Source organism: Myotis myotis, unplaced genomic scaffold, assembly GCF_014108235.1.
Source record: "Myotis myotis isolate mMyoMyo1 unplaced genomic scaffold, mMyoMyo1.p scaffold_m19_p_55, whole genome shotgun sequence".
NCBI lineage: Eukaryota > Metazoa > Chordata > Mammalia > Chiroptera > Vespertilionidae > Myotis > Myotis myotis.
The window spans coordinates 297,266-313,940 of record NW_023416363.1 but is presented as its reverse complement, the minus strand read 5'-3'; the positions used below and the strand labels follow the sequence as shown (position 1 = coordinate 313,940).

Genomic DNA, 16,675 nt, shown 5'->3' with positions numbered 1-16,675 from the left:
GTGAACTCACAGAGTCGAATGTTAGGATCATGAGAAGGGAGAAATGAGGAGTTATTGATGAAAAGGCACAAAACTTCAGTTATGACAAAGTTCTGAGGATCTAATGTAAAACATGGTGACTATAAATAATAATACTGTATTTTACACTAAAATGTTACTGGAAGAGGGTATCTTAAGTGTTAATACCAAACAAACAAACAAACAAAAGTGAGTCAATTGATGAAAGGTGTTCAGTAACTTCACTAGGGCAATTATTTCACAACATATATACATATATATATGTATATGTATATGTATATGTATATGTATATGTATATGTATATATGTATATGTATATAGAATCACCACATTGTACAATTTATTTATTTTATTTATTTTTAAAATATATTTGTATTGATTTCAGAAAGGAAGAGAGAGGGAGAGAGAGATGGAAACATCAATGATGAGATTCATTGATTAGCTGCCTCCTGCACGCCCCCTACTGGGGATGGACCTGCAACCCCGGGCATGTGCCCTTGAACGGAATCGAACCTGGGACCCTTTGGTCCGCAGGCCGACGCTCTATTCACTGAGCCAAACCAGCTAGGGCTGTACAATTTAAATATATACCATTTTACAGAACAGCAGCACTGGAACAAAAACAAATAAACAAAAAACAGAGAACTAGGAAAACTATAACCCCTGCCAAAGGCTCTTGAAACACAGCCACTGGTCTACCTAAGCAGTGACCAGGACAATGCTTACAATTCCTGGCAAGGCTGGCCCTAGGAAATGTCAGCTACAGGAAGGGATCATGTTGATCAGTAGTTGAGCATCAACCTACGAAGGAGGAGGTTGCAGTTCCATTCCGGGTCCAGGCACATGCCTGGGTTGCGGGCTCGATCCCCAGTGTGGGGCGCGCAGGAGGCAGCCGAACCATGATTCCCTCTTATCATTGATGTTTCTATCTCTCTCTCTCCCTCTCCCTACCTCCCTGAAATCAATAAAAATATTTTTTTAGAAAAACAACAACAGCCCTAGCCGGCTTGGCTCAGTCGATAGAGCGTCAGCCTGCACACTGGGGGGGGGTCGCGGGTTCGATTCCAGCCAAGGGCACATGCCTGGGTTGCGGGCTCCATCCCCAGTGGGGAGTGTGCAGGAGGCGGCCGATGAATGATTCTCTCTCACCATTGGTGTTTCTATCTCTCTCTCCCTCTCCCTACCTCCCTGAAATCAAAAATATTTTCTTTAAAAAACAACAACAAAAAAGACCTAGGATCTGGACACACTGCCCTGGCCAGGGAGGGGGCAAGCATGGCGAACGGCATTAGGCTCACGACATCCCGTCTCAATGAGAAGAGTTCAGTGCAGCAGGTATTGGGGCTGCAGCAGAGAGAAGAGGGCAGGGATGGGGTCCACAGGGGAGCATGTGGGGCCCACAGAGCAGCCTCTGGGGAACGAGGGGGAGGCAGGGCAGAGCCTAGTCCATGTCCCCAGTGAGATGGTGAGAGTCTTACCCAGAGAGGATGCAAGTGCCAAGTTCTCCAGCATCACCTCATGGTACAGGCGTCTCTGAGCCTCGTCCAGGAGCCGCCACTCGCGCCGGGAGAAATACACGGCCACGTCGTCAAAGGTCACAGGGTCCTGTTGAGATGGGGACAGAGGAAAAGGGCGCCAGGTGTGAAACATGGCAGACGATGTGGACCAACACTGTAGAAGAGCCCCTGCATCTTATCGGGCTCAGCCTGGATGAGCGAATTTATGTGAATCCTAGTGGCCCGGTGCAGAAAATTCATGCACTGGGGGGTCTCCCCGCCCATCCCCACCTGCTGAGCATGCAGCCTGCTGATTGGGCCTTATGTGACAGCAGCCCAAACAATTTGCATATTACCCTATTATTGGTATAGATGAGAAATGACAGAGAGCTTTGAGGTAGATGACATGCTTATGATTAACATTTAAATATGCTATAGGGCCCTAACTGGCTTGGCTCAGTGGATAGAGCGTCGCCCTGCGGACTGAAGGGTCCCGGGTTCGATTCCGGTCAAGGGCATGTACCTTCGTTGCGGGCACATCCCCAGTGGGGAGTGTGCAGGAGGCCGCTGGTTGATGTTTCTCTCTCATCGATGTTTCTAACTCTCTATCCCTCTCCCTTCCACCCTGTTAAAAATCAGTAAAATATATTTTAAATAAATAAATAAATAAATGTGATATTGGGAGATGTAGAAGAAACTATGGCCCCTATAGAAATTGATGAAGAAACATATGAGGAGACATATAAATCAACAAAAGGGAATATTCCCATATTTTTTGTCCGGGGAGATGGTGTCGTCCTGGTTGCCCCTCCATTGAGAGTTGGTTGAAACCAAGAATAAACATATCCTGTGTGGAGATTAGGAGACTTTATGTAATTGCGTCTTTAAAGGTAGAAGATATTCAAAAGAGAAACCTGCCAATTTTGATTTTAAGAAATGGCCAAGCCCTGGCTAGTTTGGCTCAGTGGATGGAGCGTAGGGCTTCGGACTGAAGGGTCCCGGGTTCGATTCCGGCCAAGGGCACATGCCCGGGTTGCAGACTCCATCCCCAGTGGGGGGTGTCCGGGACGCCGATCAATGATTCTCTCTCATCATTGATGTTTCTCTCTCTCCCTCTCCCTTCCCCTCTGAAATCAATAAAAATACATTTTAAAAAAAGAAAAGAAATGGCCAAGGATTCTTCTGCCCCGGAAATGAGTTTATTTGCGCGGAACTCACAAATCCTCAAGCTAAATGGCATTTTTATTTTTTCTCCAACCCTTGCAATCAATGTGCTCCCCAAAACGCAGCCCTCTTTTCTAGGAGTTGCTTTGCTCCATTGCTTTTTTTCCCAGACAATTTCTGATTTTTTAAAAAATTTAAATTAAATTTGATGTTTTCTTAAAAAAAAAAAAAAAAAAAAAAGATGGGGACTGAGGAAACCATACACTTTTTCTTTCTGAGACCCTCCCAGCCCATCCCCTCTCACACCTCCCTCCAGGGCGGCCTCCCTCTGAGAGGACCCCAGGCCTAGGGGACCCCAATGTCTTCTCTTCACCATCAGGCCCCAGAAGGGGCGGGGACGTGGGGCGCCAACACCCCCTTTCAGCCGGACGAGGACCTGCTGGGCCTTCAGGAACCCCAACCCGCCTCTGTGCCCCCGACTTTCCTCAGGGACACGGGGCCTGGGCTGCGGGGTTGGGTGCGGGAGGCGGGTGGCCCCGGAGACACGCTCACCTCAGCCGGGCGCCTGGGCGCGGCCGCCGCCGCCATCGGACTCTGAGGCGGAGCGTGCGGGGCGGGGCGGCGGGCGAAGAGGGGTGTCCCTCCTGGTGTCGCCGAGCCTCACCCCGAGTCCGTGCGGCGGGGATGACGACTCTTTTTTTTTTTGCCTTTTTTCAAATTCCTGTCAGCTTCACCCCAGCGGGTCCGGCGGAATCTGAAAAAAACGCCCGCCTAGAGCAGGACAGCACACGCCCCGCCCCTTATGGACACGTCACGCGAAGAGGATGACGTTCTGGTTTGTCATTGGCTACACCTGGCGCATGAGCTTCTGGGTAATGTAGTTCCACGCACTCCAGGGCTTGCAAGGGACTTCTGCAGGCTGGCCCGCTAGGTTTGCTATTGGACAAGTCTGTAAGGGTAGTGATTCTATTACTGTATTTTTAAAAAATATATTTTATTGATTTTTTACAGAGAGGAAGTGAGAGGGACAGAGAGTTAGAAACATTGATGAGAGAGAAACATCGATCACCTGCCTCCTGCACACCCCACACTGGGGATGTGCCCGCTACCAAGGTACATGCCCTTGACAAGAATCGAACCTGGGACCTTTCAGTCCACAGGCTGACGCTCTATCCACTGAGCCAAGCTGGTTAGAGCGCTATTACTGTATTTTATTGTTCAAATTTTAAAAACTTTTTCTTAATCCTTACATGAGGACATGTTTTGATTGATTTTTATATATTTTTTTTAAATTTGATTTTAGAGAGAGAGGAAGGGAGAAAGTTCATTTCAGAGCCTCCTTGTCTCCCCCACCCAACCCAGGAGCCCTGGGCGGGTGCCCCTCCCTGCTGCAGCCCAGGCCCGTGTCCATGAGGAAGATCAATGGCAGAGAGGAGGGTTGGGGCTCCAGTGGAAAGGGGTTGTTGGCATCTGAAATGCAGAGAAACATCAAGCAGCTGTCTCCTGCACACCCCCTACTGTGCATGGAGCAGCACCTGAGGGATGTGCCCCGATGGGGAATTGAACTTCGACCTTTGGGGACGAATGCTCCAACCAACGGAGGCACACAGGCCAGGGCTTTGCTTCTTCTTTTTCTTTTCTTTTTTTATTTTTATTTTTATTTTTTTTCCGGCACTAAGTCAAGTTCTTTACTTCCCAGAAGTGATGGCTAAGGGAAGGGGGAAGGAGGAAGGGGAGGGCGAGAAAAGGGAGACAGAAAGAGCCAGAGAGAGCAAGGAGGAGGGAAGAGAGGGGACAGTAAACCACTGTTCTATGAAGTCTCAGGAGGCAAGTGCTCAAGGTAAAAAAGAGTCCTGGAGGATCGTCCGCGGCTGCGGGAAGCATCTTGGTTTCCTTCTGTGTTTAAGTCCTTGGGGGGAAGGGCTGCTGCCGCCGCCGCTGCCGCATTAAATAGTTATGTACATCGCAGAGTCCCAGGCCGTGGGCAGACGGGGGAAGGGGGTCATTTCACCAGGAGCCGATTTTTATCATCACCGCACTGATGGGCTTTGTACTTTTTCACTTCTGCCATGTACTTGGCCCATGCATCACCTTTACTTGTTAATACCTCATCCTCCGTCTTCTGCTTCTTGGCTACTATTCCCGTCTTGAGGGCTACTTTGTTTCCGCCTCTGCGCTTGCCCACGAAGCTGAGCGTGGGGCCCGGGCTGCCCTTCCTCTTCGGATCCCCGGGACCCCCGGCAGCGGCGGTCTCTGGCTGGTCGGGTCGCGCCGGGCCCGGAGGCGGCTCCTCCTGCCGCTGCCGCTGCTCCTCCTCCATCTTCCGCTTGAATAGTGTTGTGCCCAGATTTCAAGGTTCCCAAAAAGCCCATCAGGGAGCCAGCGAGTCCGATGCAAAAGCAAAGAGTCCTTCATTTCGAACTAGTTCGGCAACCCGACCACACTCACCGATACAACAACGGTAAGCCCAGTGGCTGAAAGAGAGCGAGGCCTGATGGGATTGTGGGTTTTATAGTAAGGGCAGGGGAGGGGACTGTGGGCCCCGCCAATTGGCCAGCCGTGAGTCAGGTCTTGTTACACAGGATGTGGTCATCTCTCTGGCGTGCACGTCCCTTGATTGTCATTGGTTAGTTTAAAGAAATCCTGGGCGTGGCCAGCAGGGGCATGGGCTTCCGGGAAGAAGGCACTCTCCTGAGCACATGGTGGCCGCCCCAAAAATGGAGGACCCAGGGCAAGATGGAGGGCGCAATCCTCGCCCCCCCAAGGGCGAGCTGAGCCCGGGCTCCAGGGGCCAGTCCGGTTGCCGGCGGTCCAGCAGATCGACCAGTTCCAGCCCAGACAGGAAGTCCACGTCCTCCATCTCATTCCGGGGGCGCCGGCGATCGCCTCCTCCTCCATCTCCTCGGGCAAGGGCACGTGCCCCGCCCCACCGCCGCTGCTGCTGCGTGGATCCGGTCCAGGGGCGGCGGGCGGGTGGCAGCCTGTGCCGGGCTCCCGCTGTGGGCTGGGGAGTCCGTGCCCGAGGCCGCCAGCAGCGTGGTCAGGCCCTGCGATGACTCGCCCTTTCAAATAGTTCGAGGAAGCTGCCTTCGTTGGCGAAGAAGTTCACGCCGCCCGACACCGGGCTCTACATCTCCTCGTCCCCACTCTCGGGCGATGTCCCCGGCCCCGACTCAGCCCATCGGCTCCCGCCGCTGCTGCCCAGCACAGGCCCGGCGCCTCCCGGCCCGGAGGCTCCGCCCGCCTCCCTCGGGCAGCCATTTTGTCCTCTTTTCTTTTTTTAAAAAAAATATACTTTTATTGATTTTTTACAGAGAGGAGGGGAGAGGGATAGAGAGTTAGAAACATCGATGAGAGAGAAACATTGATCAGATGCCTCCTGCACACTCCCTACTGGGGATGTGCCCGCAACCAAGGTACATGCCCTTGGCCGGAATCGAACCCGGGACCCTTGAGTCCGCAGGCAGATGCTCTATCCACTGAGCCAAACCGGTTTGGCTATTATTATTATTTTAAACATTTTTATTGATTTCAGAGAGGAAGGGAGAGGGAGACATGATGCGAGAGAATCATTGATTGGCTGCCTCCTGCACGCCCCCTACTGGGGATCGAGCCCACAACCCGGGCATGTGCCCTTGCCGGATTCCAACCTGGGACCTTTCAGTCTGCAGGCTGATGCTCTATCCACTGAACCAAACCCGCCAGGGCCATAAAATTATTTTCCTTGCTACTTCATCACTGTCATGTCGCTACTGTGATGAATCCTCAAGTAAATATCTGATATGCAGGATGGTCTTAGGCAGCCCCTGTGAAACGGTGGTTCGGCCTCCAAAGGGGTCGCGACCCACAGGTTGAGAACCGCCGTCCTATAGGCCCACTGCAGAATTCCTCCCCGCCACCTCCAGAGCCTGGGAACTACATTACCCAGAAGGCACAGCGCCCACACTAGCCAATGACCGAGCAGGACGTTGCCTCGCTGGGGGCTAAACCTGCTGGGTCCGCCTCCCAGGCGTCCTTTCCAGCTTCACTCGGGAGGGAGCCTGGAAGGCGCGGAGGAGCCGGTGTCCCCGCAGCACAGACGCGAGTGTGGGGCTCGGCGACCCCGCGAGGGACCCGCTTCGGGGCGGGACAGGGTTCTCTCCCCGCCCCCTGCGCCCGAGAGCCCAATGGCTGCGGCCGCGCCGGGGCGCCCGGCTCAGGTGAGCGTGTCCCCGGGGCCACCCGCCTCCCCCTCCCAACCCCTCAACCCGGCCCCGCGTCCGCGAGGAAGGCCGAGAGCCGAGCGGCGCGTCAGAGCTCCTGGGGCGCCAGCAGGTCCGCGCCCCGTGGAAAGGGGGTGCTGGCGCCTGATGGGGAACGGAAAGGGGGGCGCAGGGCGGACTCCGAGCCTCCCTCGGGGCGGCTCCTGCTGGGGGCCCCTGGGGGCGGGGGTCGTGACTGACGGTGTGGAGCGTGTGAGTCACCGGGCGCCGTGAGCACGGAAACGGGTGCGGGGGGAGGTGTCTGTGACGCGGGGCAGGGATGCCGCGGGGCTGGGATGCCGCGGGGCTGGGATGCCGCGGGGCTGGGATGCCGCGGGGCTGGGATGCCGCGGGGCTGGGGAATAGAGTGCTAGGAACTACATTACCCAGAAGGCCACGCGAACCGAACCATTGGCATCCTGATAGGGCCTTTCCTGGCGTGGGTCTTGGGGGTGGGGATTCCGGTCTCCTCTGGACCCGCCAGTTGCTGGCCTCGCGAGCGCGCACGCGACTGGAGCGAAAGGGAGAGACGACGCGGTGGGCGTGGCTGGAACTTCCCGCCCAGGGGAGTGGGTGTGAGGCTCCCCCCAGGGGCGCTCGCCTGGGGGAGGACGGAGGCAGCGGGTGGAGGACGGGGTGCCCGCGGGGAGGCGCTGTGAGCCGGTGGCGCCGAGTCCCTGGTGCGGGGACCCGGTGCAGCAGCGCCCCCTCTGGCTGCGTCCGCAGGGAGCTGCTTTACAGGCGGGAGGGAGTCCCTAGCTTCCCTGGCTGAGGGCTGATCACAGACACTGTGGCTCAGGGGTTGGGCTCCGGCCGATGAACCAGGAGGTGAAGGTTCGATCCCGGGTCAGGGCATGTGCCCGGGTTGCAGGCTCCAACCACAGTGGGGCAGGTGCAGGAGGCGGCTGAGCAGTGGTTCTCTCTCACCGTGGATGTTTCGATAGGACTCCCTCTCCCTTCCTCTCTGATATCAGTATATTTTAAAAATAAAAGATAAACACAGTCACTATGGAACCCTAATTAATGAGCAGACATCAGGGTCCCCAGGGCCTGGTGTCTCCTGGGAGGGAGGCCGCCCTGGAGGAGGAGGAGCCTGGGAAGGTGTGTGAGGGGTGGGCTGTGAAGGTCTCAGAAAGACTAACTGTTTCGTTTCCTCTGTCCCCATCTCAACAGGACCGCGTGACCTTTGACGACGTGGCCGTGTACTTCTCCTGGGAGGAGTGGGGGCTCCTGGATGAGGCTCAGAGACGCCTGTACCAGGAGGTGATGCTGGAGAACTTGGCCCTTGTATCCTCTCTGGGTAAGACTCTCACCGTCTCATCACTCAGCTTCAGTTCCCGCTGGTTTTTACAACCAGAGTTTGGCTAGGTTCCTGGTCTGGGGCCGAGCCCCCTTGCTCCTCAGGTACCTTCACAGCCTAGATATCCCGACCAGTTTCTATCTGCCACATGTAAAAAAAAAAAAAAAAGTTTCTGGTCATTGGGGCAAAAATATGAAAATGTAAACATTTTTCATTTTTTAAAATTTTCCAGAGTATTCAGTTGGCTGACCATCCTCCCAGGCACTGAAAGGCTCCTGGTTTGATTCTGGGTCAGGGCACATGCCCAGGTTGTGGGCTGGATGCCTGGTTGGGGAGCCTGAGGGAGGCAGCCGATCAATGTTTCTCTCTGATATTGATGTTGCTCTGTCTCTCTTTCTCCCATCCTCTCTCTCTCTCTCTCAAATCAATAAAGCATACCCTATATAATAAAAGCCTAATATGCTAAGTGTCTGGTCGTCCGTTCAACCAATTAAAGCGTCATATGCTAATGATATGCTAAGGCCACTCAACCGCCCACTATGACATGCACTGACCACCATGGGGCAGATGCTCCTACTCGTAGGTTAGCCTGCTACTGGGGTCTGGCCAATTGGGACCAAGTGAGACCGAGTCAGGCTGGACACACCCTGGAGCCTTCCCTGGCTGGCCAACCTCCCACGTCCCTCCCCGGCCCCGATTGTGCACCTGTGGGGTACCTTGGCCTAGCCTGCGCCCTCTTGCAATCCAGGACCTCTCGGAGAGATGTAGGAGAGCCGGTTTTGACCTGATCCCGCAGGCCAGGCCGAGGGACCCTACTGGTGCATGAATTTGTGTACTGGGCCTTTAGTTTAAAAAACAAGTGAGTAAAGGACTTGTATGCATGCATATAAGCCAAACCAATGGACACGGACAACAAGAGGATGAGCGCATGGGGGGGGGGGGGGGGCTGTGGGATAATGGGGGGATGAGGACACATTTGTAATACCTTAACCACTAAACAAATTAAAAAGATAATAAAAAAAATAAGTTAGTAAAATAAAATAAAGTTTATGTCTCTAAACTTGATGTGTTCATGTAGTTTTCCTGATTTCCCCGAGTGGTGTCTCTGTGCTCTCTTGGAGCTTGGTGAGCATCGGTGAAGCAATTACACAGAATTCTTTGCCCAGCACTTTGTTGGTTTCACTTGCTGGAAACTTATTGTGCTTCTTTGGTGATGACATGTTTCCTTGATATTTTGGGGTTCCTTCCAACATTTTCTTGGTGTCTCCACATTTGATGGATCGGGTACCTTTTCCTGCTTTTATACACTCCTCTTCATGTGCAAAAGTTTTCATCTTGAGTTGGTTGTCAGGTCATTAACCTTCAAGGCTGTGGCAGTTTGGGCTCTGGGAAGGAACCAGACCTGCAAGGGATGGCTAACGTTGTAGGGATTCTCCATAGCCAAGGCTGCCAGGTGAACTCACAGGTATCCCATCCGGTCATGTTGAGGCTGGGTAAGGTGAGCGAGCAACCTGTGTTCCTATCCTACCAGGAACGTTTTCCATGTGACCCGTGTTTTGTTGTCATTGCCAGTGCCAAAGCTTACTTCTACTTCCCCTTCCTCACTGTTGCTACTTGGCTGAGTCGTCTATTCTACTATGTTGTTGTTGCTCCGACTTGTAGTCCATGGAGAATCTCTGGTCTTTGTAGCTCACATATTTCTCTCAGCTCTTCTATTGCTTTGCAACATCTGTCCACATGTGCCATGAGATCAGTGTCTGTTTTGAAATTGCCCTTCATGGCAGCTACTCTCTTGCAGTTGGTTTTTTTCCCATTTGTGCCTCTGTTTCTAACACAGCCTAATGTCACAAGAAGGAAAGGTCCTGTGGAAACTCCTTTGCATCAGAAGTAGTTTTATTTTTATTTTTTGAAGGTTATTTTTTTTAAAAAAAGTAATTCCTTATTGTTGAAAGTATTACATATGTCCCCTTATTTCTGCCTTTGACCCCCTCCAGCCCGCTCCTGTCTCCTGCCCCAGGCCCTCACCTCCCCATTGTCTGTGTCCTGGGGACATGCATATATGTATACAAGATCCTTGGTTGATTACCTCGCACCCACCCACCTAACAGAATTTGTTTTAGAACATCTCTCTTTTTTTTTAATATAGAAAATAGTTTTAATTCAGTCGAACACAGAATACAGTGCAAAAAATTAAGCAGAAAGCATCAAAAGTCCAAATCCAGAGAGACTTAAAAAAAAAAAATTATTTATTTATTTTATGGAGAATACTAATGATTAATCTGAAAGGGATTTTTTTTTTTAAATCTTCACCCGAAGGTATTTCCCCACTGATTTTTAGACAGAGTGGAAGAGAGAGAAAGACACAGAGAGAAACATCATGTGAGAGAAACACATTGATTGGTTGCCTCCTAATGGGTCAACCAGGGGCCAGGCTGGGGAGGAGCCTGCAACCGAGGTACTTGTTTTTGACGGGAATCCAACCTGGGACCCTTTGGTCCACAGGCCGATGCTCCATCCACTGATCCGCACCAGCTGGGCAGGGATTTTCTTTTTTAAAAAAAATACATAGTTTTTATTTCAGAGAGAGAGGGAGAGGGAGAGAGAGAAAAGCATCAATGATCTGGGAGAGAAAAAAACATGATGAGCAAATCATTGATTGGCTGCCTCCTGCACAACTCCCACTGGGAATCAAGCTCATGGTAGACTTGAACTGTGACCTCCTGGTTAATACATGGACGCTCAACCTTTGAGCCATGCGGGCTTAGCCATGGGGACTTTGAAACAAATTTCAAGAGGAACAAAAAAGCTACTTGTTAATATTCCTACCTGAGTTAGTCAATCTGATAATCATACATCTCCAAATCTGGAGATCTCTGAACTTGACAAGAGACTTTCCTCCCTACTCACAAATCCCTTCTCAGCATGGCTGAGGAATGGGTGTCTGGCCTATCCATCACAATTTCAGTGTTTGACCTCCTTCCATTGCCTTATATTAATCCAGTGATTTTATTTTTATTTTTTAATATATTTTTATTTATTTCAGAGAAGAAAGGGGAGGGAGAGAGAGGTAGAAACATCAATGATGAGAGAATTATTGATCTGCTGCCTCCTGCACCCCCCACCCTACTGGGAATCGACCCCACAACCCATGACCGGAATCAAACCTAGGAGACTCTTCAGTCTATAAGCCAATGCTCTATCCACTGAGCCAAACCTGACTAGGGCAATGCAGGGATTTTCAACCTTTTCCATCTCATGGCACACATAAACTAATTACAGTAATTCTGAGGGGCAGCAAAAAATTTATGTTTTGTCCATCTGACCAAAAATTAGCTACAATAGATGTGAATATCTTTTTTTGTGTTACACCCTATTCTTATATCCTTTCTCTGGTAAGTCCTCTCCCATTCTTTTGCCTTAGAATATGCCCAGTAGCAACTTCCCCCACCAGGTTTTAACTCCTTTCATCTAAGAGCAAGCCATAGCCCTAACCGGTTTGGCTCAGTGGATAGACCATCGCCCTGCGGACTGAAGGGTCCTGAGTTTGATTCCAGTCAAGGGCATGCACCTTGGTTGCAGGCACATCCCCAGTGGGGGTTGTGCAGGAGGCAGCTGATCGATGTTTCTCTCTCATTTATGTCTCCGACTATCTATTCCTCTCTCTTCCTCTCTGTAAAAAAACCAATAAAATATGTTTTTAAAAATAAAAAGCAAGCCATACACTCAGTTCTCGATGTGACGAATGCACATTTGTAATGGTGTTGCTCCATCCTCAAAGTCAGCCTGTACTTCACCAGCGTTTATTTGTGTTCAGGTGGCTGCTGTGGAGCAGAGGATGCAGACGCTCCCTGTGAACAGAGTGTTTCTGGAGGAGTGTCACCGTCCAGCCCCTCCAAGGCAGCTGTGTCTTCCTTGAAGACCCACTTATGTGAGAGCTGTCGTCCCGTCTTGAGAGTCATATTCCAGTTGGCTGAGCACCAAGGAACACCACACAGCCAGAACGTGGTCTGGTGTGGGGAATGTAGGAAGGAATTCTATTTGGGTGCAAACCTCCAAACACACGGGAAAGAGAGAAAAGCTTCTTTCACCTGCGGAGAATGTAAGAAAGGCTTCAGTCTGAGAGACACACGTGCTCAGGACCAAGATGTTCGCACTGCAAAACAGTGTTTTATGTGCAGTGCATGTGGGAAAACATTCAGGGATCAGTCCTCATTCGCTGTTCACCAGAGAGTGCATCCAGGTAAAAGCCTTCCCGTGTGTGGCCAGTCTTTTAGGCGAACCTCAACCCTCAGTCAGCATCGAAGATTTCACTGTGGCCCAAGGAAGTACAAGTGCGGCAAATGTGGGAAGTCCTTTCACCCAAAATCTGTGCTCATTTATCCCTGGAGAAGTCACGCTGGGGAAAAATGTGACTTGTGCCGTGAATGTGCACCAACTTTTAGCGAGAGATGCATCCTCATTCGACAACGGACAGTTCACTCTGGAGAAAGGCGTTACGAGTGCACACAATGTGGGGAGTCCTTTAGAAGAAAATTTTACCTCATTCTGCATTGGAGAGTTCACACTGGAGAAAGGCCCCATGAATGCCGTGAGTGTGGGAAATCTTTCACCAGTAGATCAGTCCTTACTCTACACCAGAGAGTGCACACAGGAGAAAGGCCTTTTTGGTGCAGCAAATGTAGGAGATCCTTTCCCGGTAGTTCCATACTCATTCTACACCAGAGAGCACACACAGGAAAAAGGCCTTATGAGTGCAGTGAATGTTGGAAATCCTTTAGCCAACAATCTTACCTCAGTCGGCACCAGGTAATTCACAGTGGAAGACAGTCTTATGAATGTAGTGAATGTGGGAAAGCTTTTATCTCTCACCGTGGCCTTAGTCATCATCTGAGAGTTCACTCTGGAAAAAGGCCTTATCCGTGCAGTGATTGTGACAAATCTTTCACCTCACAATCGGGCCTGCGTTACCATCTGAGAGTTCACACTGGAAAAAGACCATATCAGTGCCGTGAATGTGGGAAATCTTTCTTATATGGTTCCTACCTCAGTATTCATCAGAGAGTGCACACAGGAGAAAGACCTTATCAGTGCAGTGAATGTGGGAAATCCTTTCTCCGAAGACATCACTTTCTTACACACCAGAGAATTCACACAGGAGAAAGGCCTTATCAGTGCAGCGAATGTGGGAAATCTTTTACATCTGGTAACAACCTAAGTAATCATCAGAGAGTACACACAAAAGAAAGACCTTATCAGTGCAATGAATGTGGTAAATCCTTTCTCCGAAGACATCACTTTCTTGCACACCAGAGAATTCACACAAAAGAAAGACCTCATCAGTGCAGTGAATGTGGGAAATCTTTTATCCTAAGACAGCACCTCCTTGTACACCAGAGAGTTCATGCAGGTCAAAGGCCTTATCAGTGCAGTGAATGTGGGAAATCTTATTGTTCAAAGTTCAACCTCATTCAACATCAGAGAGTTCACACAGGAGAAAGGCCCTATGAGTGTAGTGAATGTGGGAAACGTTTCACCTCAAGCTCTGTCTTTAATTATCATAAGAAAGTTCACTCTGGAGAAAGGCCTTATCAGTGCAGTGACTGTGGGAAATCTTTTTTCTCAAGTTCCAACCTCAATACTCATCAGAGAGCACACACAGGAGAAAGACCCTATGAGTGTAGCGACTGTGGGAAATCCTTTTTCCGAAGATCCCACCTCCGTACACACCAGAGAGTTCACACAGGAGAGAGGCATCAGTGCGATGAATGTGGGAGATCTTTTGCATCCGCTTTCAATCTCAGAAATCATCAGAGAGATCACACAGGAGAAAAGCCCTATGCGTGCACTGTTTGTGGGATCTCTTTCACCACTCAGAGGAAGCTTCGTTATCATCGTGGAGTTCACACCGGAGAAGGGCCCTATGAGTGCTGTGAATGTGGGAAATCTTTTACCTCTCATTATGCCCTCCATGACCACGAGAGACTTCATACAGACAAAAAACCTTATGAATGCACTAAATGTGGGAAGTCGTTCAGAGCAAATTCTCACCTCATTGAACACTGGAGAGTTCACACTGGAGAAAAACCTCATCAATGTGAAGAATGTGGGAAGTCTTTTTCATCGGGCTCTGGCCTCCGTTATCATCAGAGTGTTCACAGCAGGTTGAGACCTCATGAGTGTAGTGAATGTGGGAAGTCTTTTATGCAGAGACATCATCTTCTTGCACACCGACGGGGTCACACAAAATAAGGGCCTTACGATTGCAGTGAATGTTGCAAAAACTTTAAGGATTGTTCCCAGTCCAATTAACACTGGAGCATTCACGTTGGAGGTAGGCGTTTCAAAAAGGGGGGAACATTTTTCAGCCATAATTTTTACCTTTTTATTTTATATTTTTTTTAATCCTCACTGGAGGATATTTTTTCCATTGATTTTTAGAGAGAGTGGAAGGGAGAAGCAAAGAGAAAATCAATGTGAGAGAAACATCAGTTGGTTGCCTACTACATGAGCCCTAACCAGGCCAGGCCAGGGAGGAGCCTGCAACCGAGGTACATGACCTTGACCTGAATTGAACCCAGGACCCTTTGGTTCACAGGCCATCGCTCTACCCACCGAGCCAAACTGGTAGGGCGAAAATGAGAGTTTTGTGTATGCCTGTAGCAATGATCACCCCAAGGCCATTATAAGTTAAAAGAAAATTGTCTAGGGATGTGGCTCTTGTGACCCAGCCAGCACTCCTGAGTGAAGTAAAAATATCCTTTATAACTAGCCAATATTTTTTGCCACTGAGGCAACACCCTCAGATGGCAATATGAGAAATACGGTGGTGTCCATATAAGATTACCAAACCTATATCTTTTTAAAATATATAAATACATTTTTTGTATTCATTTCAGAGAGGAAGGGAGAGTAAGATAGAAACATCAATGATGAGGGAGAATCATCAATTGGCTGCCTCCTGCACACCCCACACTGGGGATGACCCCAGAACTCAGTCATGTGCCCTGACTGGGAATCAAACCATTATCTCCTGATTCATAGGTCTACACCAGGGGTGGGCAAACTTTTTGACTCGAGGGCCACAATGGATTCTTAAACTGGACTGGAGGGCTGGGACAAAAGCATGGATGGAGTGTTTGTGTGAACTAATATAAATTCAAAGTAAACATCATTACATAAAAGAGTATGGTCTTGGTTTTTTTGTTGTTGTTGTTAGTTTTATTCATTTCAAACGGGCTGGATCCGGCCCGCGGGCCGTAGTTTGCCCATGGCTGGTCTACACTCAACCACTGAGCAACACCAGCAGGGCATTAAACCTATTAATACAAAGTTTTTAAATACTTCAATAAGGTGTAGCTTACATGTAATAAACTGTACATATGTAAATTGTATTTGATAAATCTTGACATTCATGTGAAACCGAAAACACCACTGCAATTACGGTAATGATTTAAATTTCGGTGTATTTTTGGCTTATGTCCTTTTATAATCTCTCCCTGCTCTTCACAGCCTTCCAAATAATTTGGTTTACTTTCCTTTAGTATAGATACCTTTGTATTTTCTATAATTTATATGATGGCAATCATTGAATGTTTACTTTTTTTTCTGGTTTCCTTTATGTTGTATTATTACTTAGAGATTCATCTATGATATATTTGCCTCAACTTCCCTCCCTCCCCCACCTTTGGATGTGCCACAATGGGTTTAGCCATTCATCTCTTTGTGGACATTTGGATCATTTCCATTTAAAAATATGTTCTTGATTTTAGAGAGAGGGTAAAAAAAACCATCAGTGTGAGAGTGATACATCAGTTGGCTGCTTCCTGTAAGTCCCCTACTTGGAATCTAATGCACAATATTTTGTTGCACAGGAGGTTGCCAAACCAACTGAGTCACACTGGCCATGGCATATTCTACTTCTTTATGCATTCACTGGTTTATTCTTGTATGTGCCCTTACTAGGGATTGAACCCTCAACCTTGGTGTGTTGTGATGGTGCTCCAACCAACTGAGCTCCCCAGCCTGGCCTCTTAATTATTTTCAAAAATTTTGTGCTGTGCACAATATAATGGAAATATACACCATAAACTTTGTTTTTTGTTGTTGTTGTTGTTAATCCTCGCCCGAGGATATTTTTTCCATTGATTTTTAGAGAGAATGGAAGGAATTAGGGAGAGGGGGTGTGTGAGTAAGAAACATCAGTGTGATAGAGACACATTGATTGGTTGCCTCCCGCAAGCACCCCAAACCAGGGCTGGGGATTGAACCTGCAACCCAGGTACATGCCCTTGACCAGGAATTGAACCCGTGACATTTTGGTTGGAGAGTGGAGCGTGAGAGAGATTTTCTGGGAGCCGTGCACACTGGTCAGCAATGGTGCCCTCAGCACAAATGCGAGAGAGTGGACTTGACTCCAGCTCTGATCCAGCTGTGGAATGACAGAAATGACTTTGGGG

At 49.5% G+C, this 16,675-nt stretch overlaps 2 protein-coding genes and 1 pseudogene across 3 annotated transcripts in view; 1 reads left to right on the top strand and 2 right to left on the bottom strand.

The window, feature by feature from the left end:
• Positions 1-3,385, bottom strand: part of LOC118657440 (zinc finger protein 256-like) — a 29,258-nt gene extending 25,873 nt beyond the window's left edge. The window contains exons 1-2 of one of the 2 annotated variants that reach the window (XM_036311468.1): positions 3,231-3,385; positions 1,497-1,623 (exon numbers count right to left, since the gene is read on the bottom strand). In XM_036311468.1, the coding sequence (XP_036167361.1) occupies positions 1,497-1,623; positions 3,231-3,266 (163 nt within the window). In that variant the 5' untranslated portion in view covers positions 3,267-3,385. The remainder of the gene's footprint in view (positions 1-1,496; positions 1,624-3,230) is intronic. The other variant, XM_036311466.1, reaches the window with a different exon arrangement.
• Positions 3,386-4,408: 1,023 nt separating this feature from the next.
• LOC118657444 lies at positions 4,409-5,939 on the bottom strand (annotated as a pseudogene).
• A 528-nt stretch (positions 5,940-6,467) lies between these two features.
• LOC118657447 (zinc finger protein 215-like) lies at positions 6,468-8,410 on the top strand. Its single transcript, XM_036311473.1, has 3 exons — positions 6,468-6,514; positions 6,643-6,877; positions 8,093-8,410. Exons 1-3 carry the CDS (start codon positions 6,468-6,470, stop codon positions 8,285-8,287), a joined length of 477 nt encoding a protein of 158 aa, XP_036167366.1. The 3' UTR covers positions 8,288-8,410.
• The last annotated feature ends 8,265 nt before the right edge of the window (positions 8,411-16,675 follow it).